Here is a 14623-nt window from a genome sequence, read left to right on the forward strand (position 1 = left end):
TTTTTGGTAAACATAATTCTGTATCAATAATACATGAACAGAGGAGTGCCTGAACACTTATGAGCGGTAGTGTACGTTAAAACACACAGAAATGCGATACACTTCTCACACTGTGGGGTGAAAAGAATGGCCACGATGACAAACATTCGTAAAGCCAGAATCCAGTCGTCTACGCTATAAATTACAACTCAAATCGGCCAGTGGACATTGAACGTGCCCAATTGTCGTGCTGACCGTTCAGAGACGACTCTTTCTCTCTCTGTGTAGTTATAGTAGGAGTTACCCTAGTACTGGACACTTCAAGTTCCTTAAAATATAATATTCTATACCTTCTATTCTGTTTTATTTATAATTTGACAATACTAGAAACCAGCATAAAGCAACAAAACAAGTAATATTATAGAATTTGAACAAATCATTAGGCAGATCATTTATTCACCCCTAGCACGACAAATGACAAATATTCCACAGGAAATAAGTACTCAGCAAACTTTCACTTCTACGATGAGATCTGAAGATCCCAGAGAAGAAGATAAGAGGACATCGTACGTGCAGGCATCTAGTTTCGAGTGTAGCAGTTTCACGTTTCGTTATGCTATGCAAAGTGTTTATTCCATTCTTGCTATCGTCTATGCGAAATAACGATCGCGCAGCGTTTCGCGCTTTAAAGATATCGCTGGTGTCCGGTTTTAGGGTAACTCCCCCTACTCGGTCACGGTTAACGGCAGTAGTTACCTGCGTAGCTACGCAGCCCGTCGAGCTTGTGGACCAGCCAGCCAGTTTCGGTTTAGGGGCAGGGGTTGCTCGGGGGGTGGTTATAACGTGCTCGTGGACCATGTGTAAAATTGGTAGCGCAGGCGCCCCCGAGCCGCCACCGCCACCTTCTCTTCATCCTTTCTTCCGCTGCTACGTCGTGAGTTCCTGATGCACCGCGGCTCAGTCGGTGGTCGTCGTCGGGATCGTTCTCAGCGAATCGCGTTCAACGGGCCAACCCATTTCGTCTCGCGTCTCGCGTTTGCGTTTGCGTTTGCGTTTGCGTTTGCGTCTCAACGACCCTCCGTCGCGACGCTTTTCGACCGTGATTCGTTCGACCCATGCACGGCACACCATAAACTCGGTGCCCCGCGTTCATAGATCGATCCCACGATCCTTTGGTAGTCGACGTTCTAGTCAGAGAGAGATCGTCAAAGGATCGATACTCGATACGAGGGCACCTAGATCGTTCCAAGGAGGTAAAGTGCCCGGGAAGAGTCTCCGTAACGTTTGTCCCGAAGATTATCGATCTACCTTGAAATCGGAAGATTAAGGGGATAAATCTGAACGGGGATTGTTCGCTGGAAGTTTCCCAGGGCCGACGAATCCACGAGAAGTTGAGTAATCCATCAGGAAGTCGTACAGGGGAACTCTTTCTAATTAATCCCCGGCTACTTCGAGGGGCCTTCGAGCGCGATCTATTCAGGATCCAAGGAACTTCGGGGGAGAAGTCATTATTCATCCGACAGATATAAAGTTCCTGACGGGCCACAGCGAATCTTTCGGGGAAAGTTCTGTCGTCGTAGCGTCTACGAGAGATTGCGGTAGATCAGTCTCGAGCGCCGATAGATAGATCGTCGAATTTCGGAGAACTTGGATACTCTTCCAAACTTTCGTCCTTGTTCCTCGATTCGTCCCCCCCACGTGGGACGTTATCGCCTCGTAGCCGCAAGATTTTACGAATTTTATCTCACCAGCGTCCAACGTGGAGGTAAGTTGCAACCCCTCGAAGGGCGTTTAGGGAAAACCAATCGAAAATCGCCTAGTTTCTCTCCGTTCTCGAACGTTCCAGGTGCATCTTCCTTCGTGAATTGCACTCTTGTTCGAATTGCATTAAGAACTAATTAAATATAGACGTCGATGATGAATACGAATTCCGTGAACGTTCGATAGATGTTAACCTTGGTATTTCAGGTGTCTTTTGTTCCTCATTGTTGAATCAAACGATAAAAGAGAACTTGGGGCAACGAAAAAAAGTGAAAAGATGTAAAAAGGTGAAACGGGCCTGCTATAAAGATAAAAGTGACTATAACTTTCCAATTTGTCGCTGAAACGAGCCCTGCGCGTCACGATCAGTTTTATGCCAGTTCAGACATAAGTAGCCCGAGTACGTGGATCCCAAAAAAATTGAATTGTCGACACGTGGGCGTACGTCCACGGTATGGTACGTTGAATCACGGTGTCGTTTCATTTTGGCAAGATAGACAGCGCCCGGTTAGGGGAATATCATAATTTAATTTATCAGTTTGCAATTGTTCGGATTTCCTCCAAAGGTATTGTTATATTAAATATCCGGGCAGTGTTTCCATTCGTGTTGTTTAATTTATTTGCGCGAATCGCTCGAAAACATGATCCCTTAATTATCCCGAACCGGGCGTATTTACGCGTGAAATCGGCTGACAGCTGAAATATCGCGATGATTCCGTTGAATGGGAAACGGGAGGTAGGATCTGGTCAAAAATTGCACTCGTTTGGAAACGGGTACGCGAGAACGGTGCAAATTATATGCACTCTGAATACAATCACGGGGTTGGATGGAAAAGGTTATTATTTAATTTCGAACGAAGCTCATTTTTATTCTTGGAAAATTCAGCGGCCTGAAGTTTCCACGCGAAAAATCCTCCGGTCAATTGGTTTTTATAAGGCTGCCGCCCGGAAATGTTTGTTGTTCGCGTGTAACGAAAAGACCGCGCGTTTCGGGGAGGTATTTAATTAAAACCAGCCTCATTATTCGTTGTTACTTCTTGATATTGAAAAGGGAGGAGGTCGAAGTGGCCGGCTACGAACGGACCGGGCGATTCAGCGCAGATTTTTCCGCACAAAGCCGCGAGCGAGATTCAGGCGAGAATCCAGAGAAACCGACCGAGCCGACGGTGCTTTTTTCCTCCGGGTCGTTAAGTCGCTCTCGCGGCAAGTACACAGCTCTTTCTCGTTCCTTTTTCTCTCTCTACCCACGCGTTTTCTTTTTCAACGATTATTCATTCGACGAACGTGAAATTCGGACGGTCGAATACGGGGAAGCGCGAAATAGAGAGATAGGAGCGACCTGAAAGCCCGCTCGGTGGAGAGGCGGCTGTTGCCTCGAAGAATGACGCCAGTAACGAAGGGCACCGGTAGTCGACGAATCTAATAAAGCCCTCGTCACACAGGACCGTTCGCGAAAGCCTAAATGAAATTTTCTCTGGCGGCGTTCTTTCCTCCGGGTCGCTTTCCGGCTACCAGCGAATAACCAAAAACCAGAACATTTTACGTCGCCCTGGATGCCCGAGGTTCCGAAGGATAGATATTTACACTCATTGTCAGTTCCACAAGACCGTGTCGTTCCTAATTTTGTCACTAGACGCATCTGTTTAACAATCGGTTGATTCAACTGTTCGAACACTTGGCTTCAATGCTTCGAGGTTAAATCAGTATTGTAGGCTGTTATCTGCGTCGAAGGTGGCAAAAATGACTATGAGTGCAGCGTACGCTGGTCGAGTCGAAGCGGTGTTTCTCTGTGATCATCCAAAAGGACCCAAAATGTCGTTCTTTATTAACCCTTTGCACTCCTATGTCGAGTGTGACTTGACAACAGTTTTTATCTCAGGAGCTCTTTTGTCAACAATAGTTACATAAAACAGATATTTAATTGAATTTGTTTTACCCCATTTTTTACTTAACGTGAATTTCAAATAAAACACTTGGAAGCGTTGGGAGCTACTAGCAATAAAATTGAAGTATAATTCGGAGTGCAAAGGGTTAAGAAGTGGGTGAAAAGGTATGATGAAGTTAAAAATGTTGACCTGCCCGAACGTGGCAAGCGTCTCTCAACGTCAGAAAAGAACGACAAAGCAATTTTGAGAATCTTTAAAAAGAATCCTGGGTGTTCCCCTACGAAAAGTTAGTTTTAGCGAAAAAGGGTGTGGAAGTGAGCCTGAATGCAATTCGACGTCGATTACATGATGCTAACTATGAGTGGCGGTGCACAAAGTTGAAACCATGTTTGACCGAAAAGCTAATATCGATCATGATTTCTCCAACATTATCTTTACGGATGAATCCTCTTTTTGGGCCTGGGGTACAAGAAGGCATGCGTGGTCATCTCGTGCAATTTCCGTTATCCAGCGCACAGTGAAGCACAGTGAAGCAGGTGAAGGTGCATGTCTGGGGTTGCTTCTATAGACAAGGATTTGGAGTTTTCTACCTGTTTACTGACAATCTTAATGCCCAGAAGATGGTCAAAATACATCAACACTGTTTATTAAAGTCTGCTGGAAGATGGTTTGGCTCGGATAACAGCTTGTGGGTGCTTCAGGAGTGACCCTAAGCACCAAAGTCGAAATCAAGACACTGGATTGGCCTTTTCAGTCGCCTGACGCTAATCCCATCGAAAAGAAAAGCGAGTATTTAATGTGAAACAATTGACACGTCACGTCCGCCAAATATGGAGGTCTCTACCCGAAACAATGGCGGAAAATTCTCGCCGAAAGTATGCCTAAACGGGCTATAATCGACAATGATGGCGACTGGACAACATACTAAGTAAATGCTTATATTTCGAGGTCATACGTTCAATTATATTCCTTTTTTCGCAGAAAATATGACCGACACGCTCTTGTGGAACAGTGTGTATGCTCGATAGATCTCGATTTTCAGGGGACAATTTCGAAACAGACTTACAAGCTCTATAAAAGTAAAATTTCCCCCCTGCTAGGCAACGCAAGTCTGAAAATTTGAATGATTCGCGTTTCCTGCCCTGGATTTGTTATTGGAGGAAAATATCCGATATTTTACACGCCTCGCGTTCTTTTTCGCCACCGCGTGGGATAATTCCAGTCACCTGTTTCCGCGTCCCCGTCGTTTTTAATCCCGCGTAACGGCATTAAGAGAGCACGGTGTTGAGCGTAACGCGATTTACAAACGGGCCTGCAAAATACCAAATAACCTGTTGAGAACGTCGTCGCAACGTTGCGCAAAATTTAACGCAACGGGGACCCGGCCTCCCAACGTTATTGCATAAAGCTTCTACCTGGTTGTGTATACACGCAGCCAATATCCTTCCATACTCGGAGGAAACTCGATTTGTCTCGGCGGATTTCCACCATTCGAGAAGAGCTACACCGTATTACCGGTTCCGTCGGGTTTGCCACCCCACACGGCTCGTTTTCAATAACACCGACTGACTAAAAATTGTTCCGTTTCTACCGCGAAAGATGGCTGAGCTTTCCTGGACGTTGCAACAAGCCTGAACCTTCGAATCCATCGAAGGGTTCAAGGGGGGAGTCTCGTGTGAATGATGGAAAATCGAACCATTTTTCTTAATTTTTTTTGAGGAAATGGTACATCCGATGTTGTGGTTTTCTTTTGCAATTTACTTTGCTATCCTTTGGGAATACAAGATAATTTTTTTATTAATTTTTGTTTACTTTTAATGTTGTTATCACGTTCGTAGTAAACATGTGTTTAAACACTAGATTTACGAGTATTGACCGTACATATATTTATTGATACCTTTCATGTTGACGATTAAAATACGATTTTTCTTTTAATTAGGATATGTATTCATGCCGTTGCATCAGTCAAATTCAACATAAGTTGTTAAAAAATAATATTCACGCGTTCTGCAGTTTTAAATATGGAATCTGACACTCAAGGTTGACTAAATAAAAAAAATCAAAATGATTTTTATTCTGTAGAGTTTACAGTTACTTATGTTGCAAATTGACAAAATGGTGAAAGCTTGAAGTAAAAATTGCAAAATTTCGTCGTTTCGTTTGCAACTTTTTAATAAAAAAGATAAACTCGTTATAACAATTTGGTTTTGATATGGTCGAGAACTGTTGGTATGTGGAACAACGTGTAAAAATTTCAAAGCAATCGTACGTATAGTTTTCGATATTTCATCTACGCCAGTTAGGAAAGTAAGGTTTCGAAAGAAACGCATTCAAAGTCTGCAAGATCATATTCATCAATCTCCATATAGAATTCCATCCAGAATATTGGCATCCAGATAACAAAAACGCTCAAATTTCAATTTTTAATAACAACAGATGTCTCTTGACCCTTTCGAAACAGTAATGTCTGGTCTGTACAAGGTAATCACCACGAGGGCTATACAAACAATGTTCTACAATCCCCAATACTTGACATTTATCTCTCAAAATTCAACAGTACATTCTTAAATATATATACTTTCAAAAAAATGAAGTAAAAAAAGGAATTGATATATGACTCCCCTCTTAAGCTTCGAAGCAGGTCTAACAGTTCTTGCAAACGCGCTTTCACCAAACTAGAAATATCAATAATCGTTCCACGTGTTCCTAAAAACCGAAACTTTTATTCGAATCGCCGATGGAGCATCGTTGCATCGTTATCTGTTTATCGAATAAATTCGAACGCGGCCGGAACGAGCGGACCAAAAAAAAAAAAAAAGTGTAAATTTTTTATCGGCGAACAACGACGCACTAGTAATTCCATCATTTCCGTTGTTATCGCGCCGCTTTAATCTTATGCATTTTAAAATGCCTCTGTCGAAAAATTCGTACTTTCCCGGGGGGCCGTATCGCTTTTATCGCGAACGAATCGTGTACGTTTCGCGCATAAATTTAATGGAAAAAAGCGCCGCGTTTGATTTCCATTTCTTGTTTCACCCGCGAAACTGTTACGCCGTGTAAATGCTTAGCGAGGCAGGACACGTTTTCGTTAATTCGATCGTAGAACATCAGAAACGTACGCGTTTATACCGCTGGGCTGAGTTATTTTTTCTTGGGGAGACTGTTTAACCGTTGCTAGTTACTCGAAAGAATTCTTAACGTTAGTTTCCATGCGATTCATTGTTAGCAATTTACGTTTGAACGCATTCTCTCGTCGTAAGAATCCATTCGACGGAGTGTTGTTAATGGAATCATTAATGGAGGGGAGTGGCCGTCCAGGATATTGATCAGTGCATTAGCGACTAATCAGGAAGCGAGGCGTCCAATGCAATTAGAAATTACAGAAAAACTCTATCGACTGGACATCCCAACGTACCTTCTTTTCGTCTCGATGCTCCTAAAGGGCAATTAGTCACGGTGGATCCTCCATTACTCCAACGTTTTATCGCGCGAGCAGGACAGAGACTGTAAAAAAAAAATTAATATCGATGTTTGACAGCATCCAAGAAACGCTTGTATTTTTATTAGTTTTAATAATCGAACATGTTCTACTTTACAAAGCAATCGCTCGTACCATTTGGCTTTCACGAATTAAAGATTTCGTAATGGGCGGCTACACGGTCGTTCCGGTATATTCATGAAATTATAGCGATTCATACTGGGATAGCATTTAAATGGAAACGTTGAAAATCGAGGGATTAGCAATTTTATGGACGGCCTCGACGCGAATTAAATATTTATCGCGTTGCATTTACGCCGCATCCTGGTACTCGTTCAGACCATCCGGAAGTAATCGTAAATATAATCGGAAGGTAAATCATAAATAAAATAAATCTAATTTTAGGAAACAATTTCTCCAATTACGATGTCGCAACATGCGGTAACGTTCACATTAAACACCTAGTCGCGAATCAAAATTTCCCTGATCGATGCAGCGTTCATCCGCTCGTTTTCCAACCGATTTCACGAAGTGGACAGAATTCGCAATTCATTTAAGAAATTTTTGGTCACGGTGTGCGAATTTCGCGGTTTTATTGCGACTGTAACTTGCAGATGTTTCGAAAGAAACGGTAAACCGTTCGACATCGAGCCGAAGAGTAATGGCGGACACACCGGAAGCCCTTCGAATGCGCGATGGAACCGTTGCCGGAGGTTCTTCGAGGAAGAAAGGTCCTCCTGGCCGCGATTTAACGTCTCATGAAACGGGACGTTCGTCGACAAAACACCCGGGCGTCGATTTAACACGGTGTCAAGTTATTCTTCATTATTTCGCCGCGGGTGGTACGGTCCTGGCCGATAAAAACGCGTTTCGCCCGGGCAGCGGACTTTTTGCGACCGTCATCCCGTGATTTACGATTGTCGCGCGGATTCGAGGGCCCCGGTACCGGCGAGGACAGTGACGCGTCGCAGTTAAAGTGATATAATATCGTCCAGCAATTTGTAATATTTTTTCCCCACCGGGGATTCAAACACCGTGGGCCGTGTTTTTCCATCGACGATTTATCGCGCCACCGGGCGAAAACGAATCTAACAGGAATCACGCGTTTGCAAGAAGTCGGGAGATTCGAAGATAGAACTTATGGTAATCACGGTTCGTAATTAAGACGCGGATAATCCTCCGCGGAGGACGTCGGATGTCTGTTCACCCTACTTAACGGTTAATATATTGCTCTTCGAACCGGCGAACGTGTTGTTAAGATGTGGATTGGCGCGGAACTTGCTCGGTGCGACGAGCATCGGATCCCTTGGAACTCGAGTGTAACGCGAACTTGGACAGAAACGATCGAAATAGAGGCGGTGATGCCTGGGGGTGCCATTTATGCTCTAGAGGCGACAGTCGTTTTCAAATATCGCGCCCAGGGAGATGGGACTCGTTGCATCGGCTCCGTTTAGGCGACAGTTCTATCAATAGGTTATTTAGTGCACGGGCAGGATTAGAATCCCAATCGACGCTGTAAACTGATCGTGGACACGATGTAACGAGGTCGAAGGATTGAAATTCGTTGGATTCTGGTTCTTAACACCTTAAAAGGGCTAGATAGCGAATTGTAGCGACGCCTCCCATGCTCGCCACCAGAGTGGTCGCGCTCTCACAAGCGTTCGTTCGACCCCTCCGTTGCTATACAATGGCCTCTTTAAACTCCACCAAATTAAGCTCAATGCACATCTAATTAAAATAGTCTACAGCTACTTCACCGATGGGTACATTACAGTTTCTCACAACAGCTCTCTGTCGTCTCCCAAACTACTACATATTGGGGTACCACAGCTATCCAGGAGTGGGACCCATCCTATTCAATATATTCATCAATGACGTCCCCAAAAATCTCAACACTAAATTAGCCCACGATGTCGACGATACTGTAGTCTACTCTTCTTCGTGACAAATCAACCAGGCAATCAAATACACTCAAAACCACCTTGATCACATCCTACGATTCACCTCCGCATGGAAACTGATAATAAATCCCACCAAAACAGAAGCAACTATCTTAACTCCCAAAAAAAAAAATTGAAGTAGGTGTGAAATTTTTCGACGAAATTAAAAATATTCAAATCGTTATAAAAAAATTATGCCTAGTTGCAGGGGTCAATTACAGTCAGTTTTGGTGAATAGACATAACCCCGAAATCCTACGCACTTTTGAGAAAAAAATTCACTACTGAATGTCTGACCAGACGTACACCTATTCTCCTGAAATTTTTCGGCGAAAAAAAAAATATTTCAAATCGTTCTAAAAAAATTATTTTTAGCTAGTGTGGTCAATTACAATCATTTTTGGTCAATAGACATACCCTCGAAATTATACCCACTTTCGAGAAAAAAATTGGTGTAGGTGTGAAATTTTTCGCCAAAATTAAAAATATTCAAATCGTTATAAAAAAATTATGCCTAGTTGCAGGGGCCAATTACAATAATTTTTGGTCAATAGACATAGCCCCGAATTCCTATCCAATTTTGCAAAAAAAATTGGTGTAGGTATGAAATTTTTCGACGAAATTTAAAAATTTCCAATCGTTCTAAAAAAATTATTTTTAACTGCGGGAGTCAATTACAATCATTTTTGGTTAATACATATATCCCCGAAATCTTACACACTTTCGAGAAAAAAATTCATTACTGAAAATATAATGTCTGAGATATTCTCCTGAAATTTTTCGGCGAAAAAAAATTTCGAATCGTTCTAAAAAAATTATTTTCGATTGCAGGAGTCAATTGCAATACTTTTTGATCAATAGACATATCCCCGAAATCCTACACCAAACTAGCCCTCTACCAAGGGTTTAGGACCAAGGGAATTAATAGAGAAAGCATGAAACGAAAGAGTGAAGTTCAGTGCTTGAAAACCACGTCTGACGAGAACTTCCGCGATTTTATCGTCGACGGAGAGAAGACATTCGAGATAGAATTCCAAAACGGTGGAAAAGTAAGACGGGACCGCTAATTTTCTCAACTCCCACGATAGAAATAGTTTTTCCGAATCCGTGAATCTTTTTCGCGGACGTTGGTAAATTGCTTCGTGCCGCGGACAAAACGCTCCGCGTCTTCGAAACGTACAAAACGCGATTCTAATTCGTCGTAGCATTCAAAACGATACGACGTCTATCTCCTTCACCGGGGCCTTAAGCTCGACGGTACGTTGGATCTCTGCCTCTATTGTAGCCTGTCACAGCGAGAACGTTGAATCCCGGGGAGCTGTGCAACTGGCTCGACAATTCCAAATACCCTATTTCGATATCCACGCGAACGCTTGTCGATCCTTTTCACTGGCTGCGAACCCCCGATGTATTCTACAAGTACCTGGCAGGAACGAGCACTTACGAGCGCAAAGCCTCCATTCAAATATTAAGTGAAACGACGATACTCTTGAGGGCCTTCGAAAATGGTCAGAAGTATCGTTTTCTCGGGCATAATTCAGACAGAACTCATAACTCTCTTATACAAGCGATATAGTGAACCAAATTACAGAAATTTTGTATAATATAATACAGAGGAAAATGTGATTTTGTGAGAACATGTGAGTAGCTGTAAGTTACACTTTGGTCGATCGTACGGACGTAACGCAAAGAGAATCCGTGTGTAATCTGGATCCTGTGTTGGGATAACGCGAAAACATCCGGCGTGACGGGAATACCTGTCGTTTTTCGTTTCGGTGCGCGTTTTACCGATATCAAAAAAGCTCGAATGGCATTGTCAATCAGCCCCGTTCCCCGGTGCCGTGCGACCCACGCGATACGCGAACCGATTGGCAGACTGGAATAAAAGTGTAAATATTCCGATGGGCCACTCCGTCGGTGTTCGTACTATTTTGGTAATGGACGCGGTCCCCGGCCTTTTCATTTTACGTATAATTGCTTTTTCGAAGATTCGAGGAGGCTCTTCGATCCCGTTCCGAAGTTGTTACAGTTTGTAATCGATGAAGGCATTCGATACACTAACTTTCGAACGATTCAATCTGATCATAAAGGAACACACTGAAGCCTGTAAGAATAATTACAAAATTTTAGGCAGTGTAATATTCCCTTGAATCTCAAGAAACAATAGTAAATTCGTAGCCATTGGCTGATCATAAGGGAACACACTGAAGCTTGCAAGAATAATTACAAAATTTTAGGCAGTGTAATATTCCCTTGAATCTCAAGAAACAATAGTAAATTCGTAGCCATTGGCTGATCATAAGGGAACACACTGAAGCTTGTAAGAATAATACAAAATTTTAGGCAGTATAATGTTCCCTTGAATCTCAAGAAACAATAGTAAATTCGTAGCCATTGGCTGATCATAAGGGAACATACTGAAGCTTGTGAGAATAATACAAAATTTTAGGCAGTATAATATTCCCTTGAATCTCAAGAAACAATAGTAAATTCGTAGCCATTGGTTGATCATAAAGGAACACACTGAAGCTTGTAAGAATAATTACAAAATTTTAGGCAGTGTAATATTCCCTTGAATCTCAAGAAACAATAGTAAATTCGCATTGGTTCGATGTTACCCCACGAAGAAACGCTTTTCAGGCCTCATCACGAGGAGGTTAATGATAATTGAAGAAATTCTAATCTTGTAATGGTCGAATCATAGAATCATAGAAATTGGGAGAAATAGTTTGTTACAAAATCAGAGTGAAATAGTTAAAAGACAATAAAGTGTAAGGCGAAGCGTGGAAAAGAAAGGAGAGTAAACGTTCCGTAAGAAGCGGAAGCGCTGGTTGTTTGCATGTATCCCGTGGGCCTTCCGGGTGCGTCTCGGCCCCGGTTCCCCGGTGTTTCGTTTTCCTCGTAACGTTAACGAGGGGACTCGGTTGTTCTCTGTCGCAGCGGCGCAAGGAACGAGGTAGAATCGCGGTCGAGAGCGTCCACGTGGTTGAAACGGCGAGCCTCGGGAGCAACGCCGGCGGCGTCGGCAGCGACGTGGCAGGCAGCGAGACAGGAACGGGCGGCGGCGGAGGCGGGGGTGGAATACCACCTGGGCTACCCTTCCAGGTGGGCTATCGGGAAGCCGGCCAAGAGTACACGCTCTACCTTCTCGCTGGCCGCGAGCAGGACCGCGCCGAGTGGATTCGTGCCATCCGTGCTGGTGAGTTTTCCTTTTCCATTTTCCTCTTCTCTAAATCTAGGAAAAGTTACCCTATTACCCGGACACTTAAGGTTACTTTATACTTTCTGCACTCTATTATTTATAACTTAATATTAGAGATCAATATAAAGCAACGAAACATGTAATATTATTATAATAATTTATCGAGACTTTGGTTAAATTTTGGTATAGAATTTGTACAGATCATTAGGTGTCCCCTGGTACCGGACATAGCATTAGTTCAACACGTAATTCAAAACAGTTTAAATAGAATTTACTAGTAGGGTAGGTGCTGAAATTAAAAATTTTCAAATCATTCTAAAAAAATTATTTTCAGCTAGGGGGATCTATTACAGTTATTTTTGGTGAACAGACATACCCCCGAAATCCTACGTACTTTTGAGAAAAAAAATTCATCACTGAATGTCTGACCAGACGTACACCTATTCCCCTGAAATTTTTCGGCGAAAAAAAATATTTCAAATCGTTCTAAAAAAAATATTTTTAGCTTGTGTGGTCAATTACAATCATGTTTGGTCAATAGACATACCTTCGAATTCCTACCCACTTTTGAGAAAAAAATTCGAGGAGGTCTGCAATTTTTCGACGAAATTAAAAAATTTCCAATCGTTCTGAAAAAATTATGCTTAGTTGCAGGAGTTAATTACAAGCATTTTTGGTGAACAGACATACCCCCGATTTCTTACGCATTTTCGAGAAAAAAATTCATTACTGAAAATATGATGTCCGACCAGGCGTACACCTATTCCCCTTAAATTTCTCGGCGAAAAAAAAATTTCAATTCGTTCAAAAATAAATTATTTTTAGCTAGGGAGGTCAATTATAATCATTTTTGTTGAATAGACATACCCCCGAAATCCTACGCATTTTCGAGAAAAAAATTCATTACTAAAAAATACCATGTCTGACCATACGTACATCTATTCTCCTGAAATTTTTCGGCGAAAAAAGTTTCGAATCGTTCTAAAAAAATTATTTTCAACTAAAGGGGTTAATTACAGTCATTTTTAATGAATAGATATATCCCCGAAATTGCACGCGCTTTCGAGGAAGAAATTCCTTACCGAAAATGTGATGTTTGGCCAGAAATACACACTTTAAAGATGACGCTACTGTCCGGTTTTAGGGGAACTCTTCTTATTAACTTTCAATAAATGTTTATCGTTCGGATGTTAGTGATTTTTGGCCGTGATTTTGTCCCGTCCTTTGTTCAGAAAATCGTAACGCGAGTTGAACTTCTCGGGCGTTTCGTTATTATAGCGAAGTTCAACCGGTCGCTCAGGGCCATTGAGAGATTTAACCCCATCATAGAGTTTAGTTACTCTGTTGCTAGTCTCTCTCGTCTCTCGCGTAAACCCGCAGGCATCTCTCAAATACGGAGGCACGTAGCGATGGCGTAAGAAGAGTTAGGGTTGTTCGTGACGTCATTCTTACTCGGCGAAACGGCCCCGAGCGATCGGTTGAATTTGCGCCTACAATAGCAGCCATTAAACGATTGATAATTAAGGATGATTAAAGGTGTGTCTTTTTAAAAACAATCCAGTCGATTAATTAAAGGGGAAGCGAATAGAAACGTCGAAACCATTAACAGGGGACGGTAGTTTCCGTTGTTGGGGCGAAACTGTCGTCGACACGGTTCAGGACCCGAGCGAAACGCAAAGAAGAACCGTTCGAAGGTTGACAATCCGGTTACTAATTTACGATCGTACCCTGGACACGAATTCCTCTGAGATCGTCTTCGAAGTTCAAGTTTCCACCTTCAAAGAACTCAAAGCGGAAATGCAAACTAGCCCTCGTACCGGATACAAGCTGACGCTAGAACGGAGTGCAAATTGGCCATCGAACTGGGCACAGTTCGATGCTAGAGAAGAGTTGCAAAACACAGAAACACATAGTGTTTCAATTTGATAAACCAGCGATATATTAAATAATCGATCCAGGCGACGATTAAATAACAATTACAACGATGTTTAGAACGGATCGCGAAGTAATTACCGACGCAGCTGTCGTCGAAACACTATGTGTCGAGACCCGGCGCGCTACGAGGGACGAATAAAAAATGATTTTCACTCGGTCGTAGCTGCGATCGTTTGACGTGTTAACCCAGTTCACGTTGCTGCTTTCCAACCCACGAATATTTAATGTTGTCTCGCACCTAAAAACAAATTTTCCCCCGAATATCGCCTGTCGCAACGGCCAGTATAATGTAAAATGTGTTACGAACAGTAGCAACGCGTCGATCGGGTGCTTTGACGCTGAAATTTTAAGAAGTTCAAAGTGAAAGGTCTATTTTCAAAAATAAAACTTCGTGGCACTTCGTCTTGGAGAAAATTGATTTTGAAATTGCTCCTGGCACGCGA

At 42.6% G+C, this 14623-nt stretch overlaps 1 protein-coding gene across 2 annotated transcripts in view; it reads left to right on the forward strand.

The window, feature by feature from the left end:
* LOC122395853 (tyrosine-protein kinase Btk29A) overlaps positions 1 to 14623 on the forward strand; it is a 159342-nt gene that overhangs the window by 5243 nt on the left and 139476 nt on the right. For both annotated transcript variants that reach the window (XM_043393751.1, XM_043393750.1), the window contains exon 3: positions 11984 to 12242. In XM_043393751.1, the coding sequence (XP_043249686.1) occupies positions 11984 to 12242 (259 nt within the window). The remainder of the gene's footprint in view (positions 1 to 11983; positions 12243 to 14623) is intronic.

Source organism: Colletes gigas, unplaced genomic scaffold (assembly GCF_013123115.1).
Source record: "Colletes gigas isolate AHSC1104 unplaced genomic scaffold, ASM1312311v1 Colletes_gigas_Sc00006, whole genome shotgun sequence".
Lineage (NCBI taxonomy): Eukaryota > Metazoa > Arthropoda > Insecta > Hymenoptera > Colletidae > Colletes > Colletes gigas.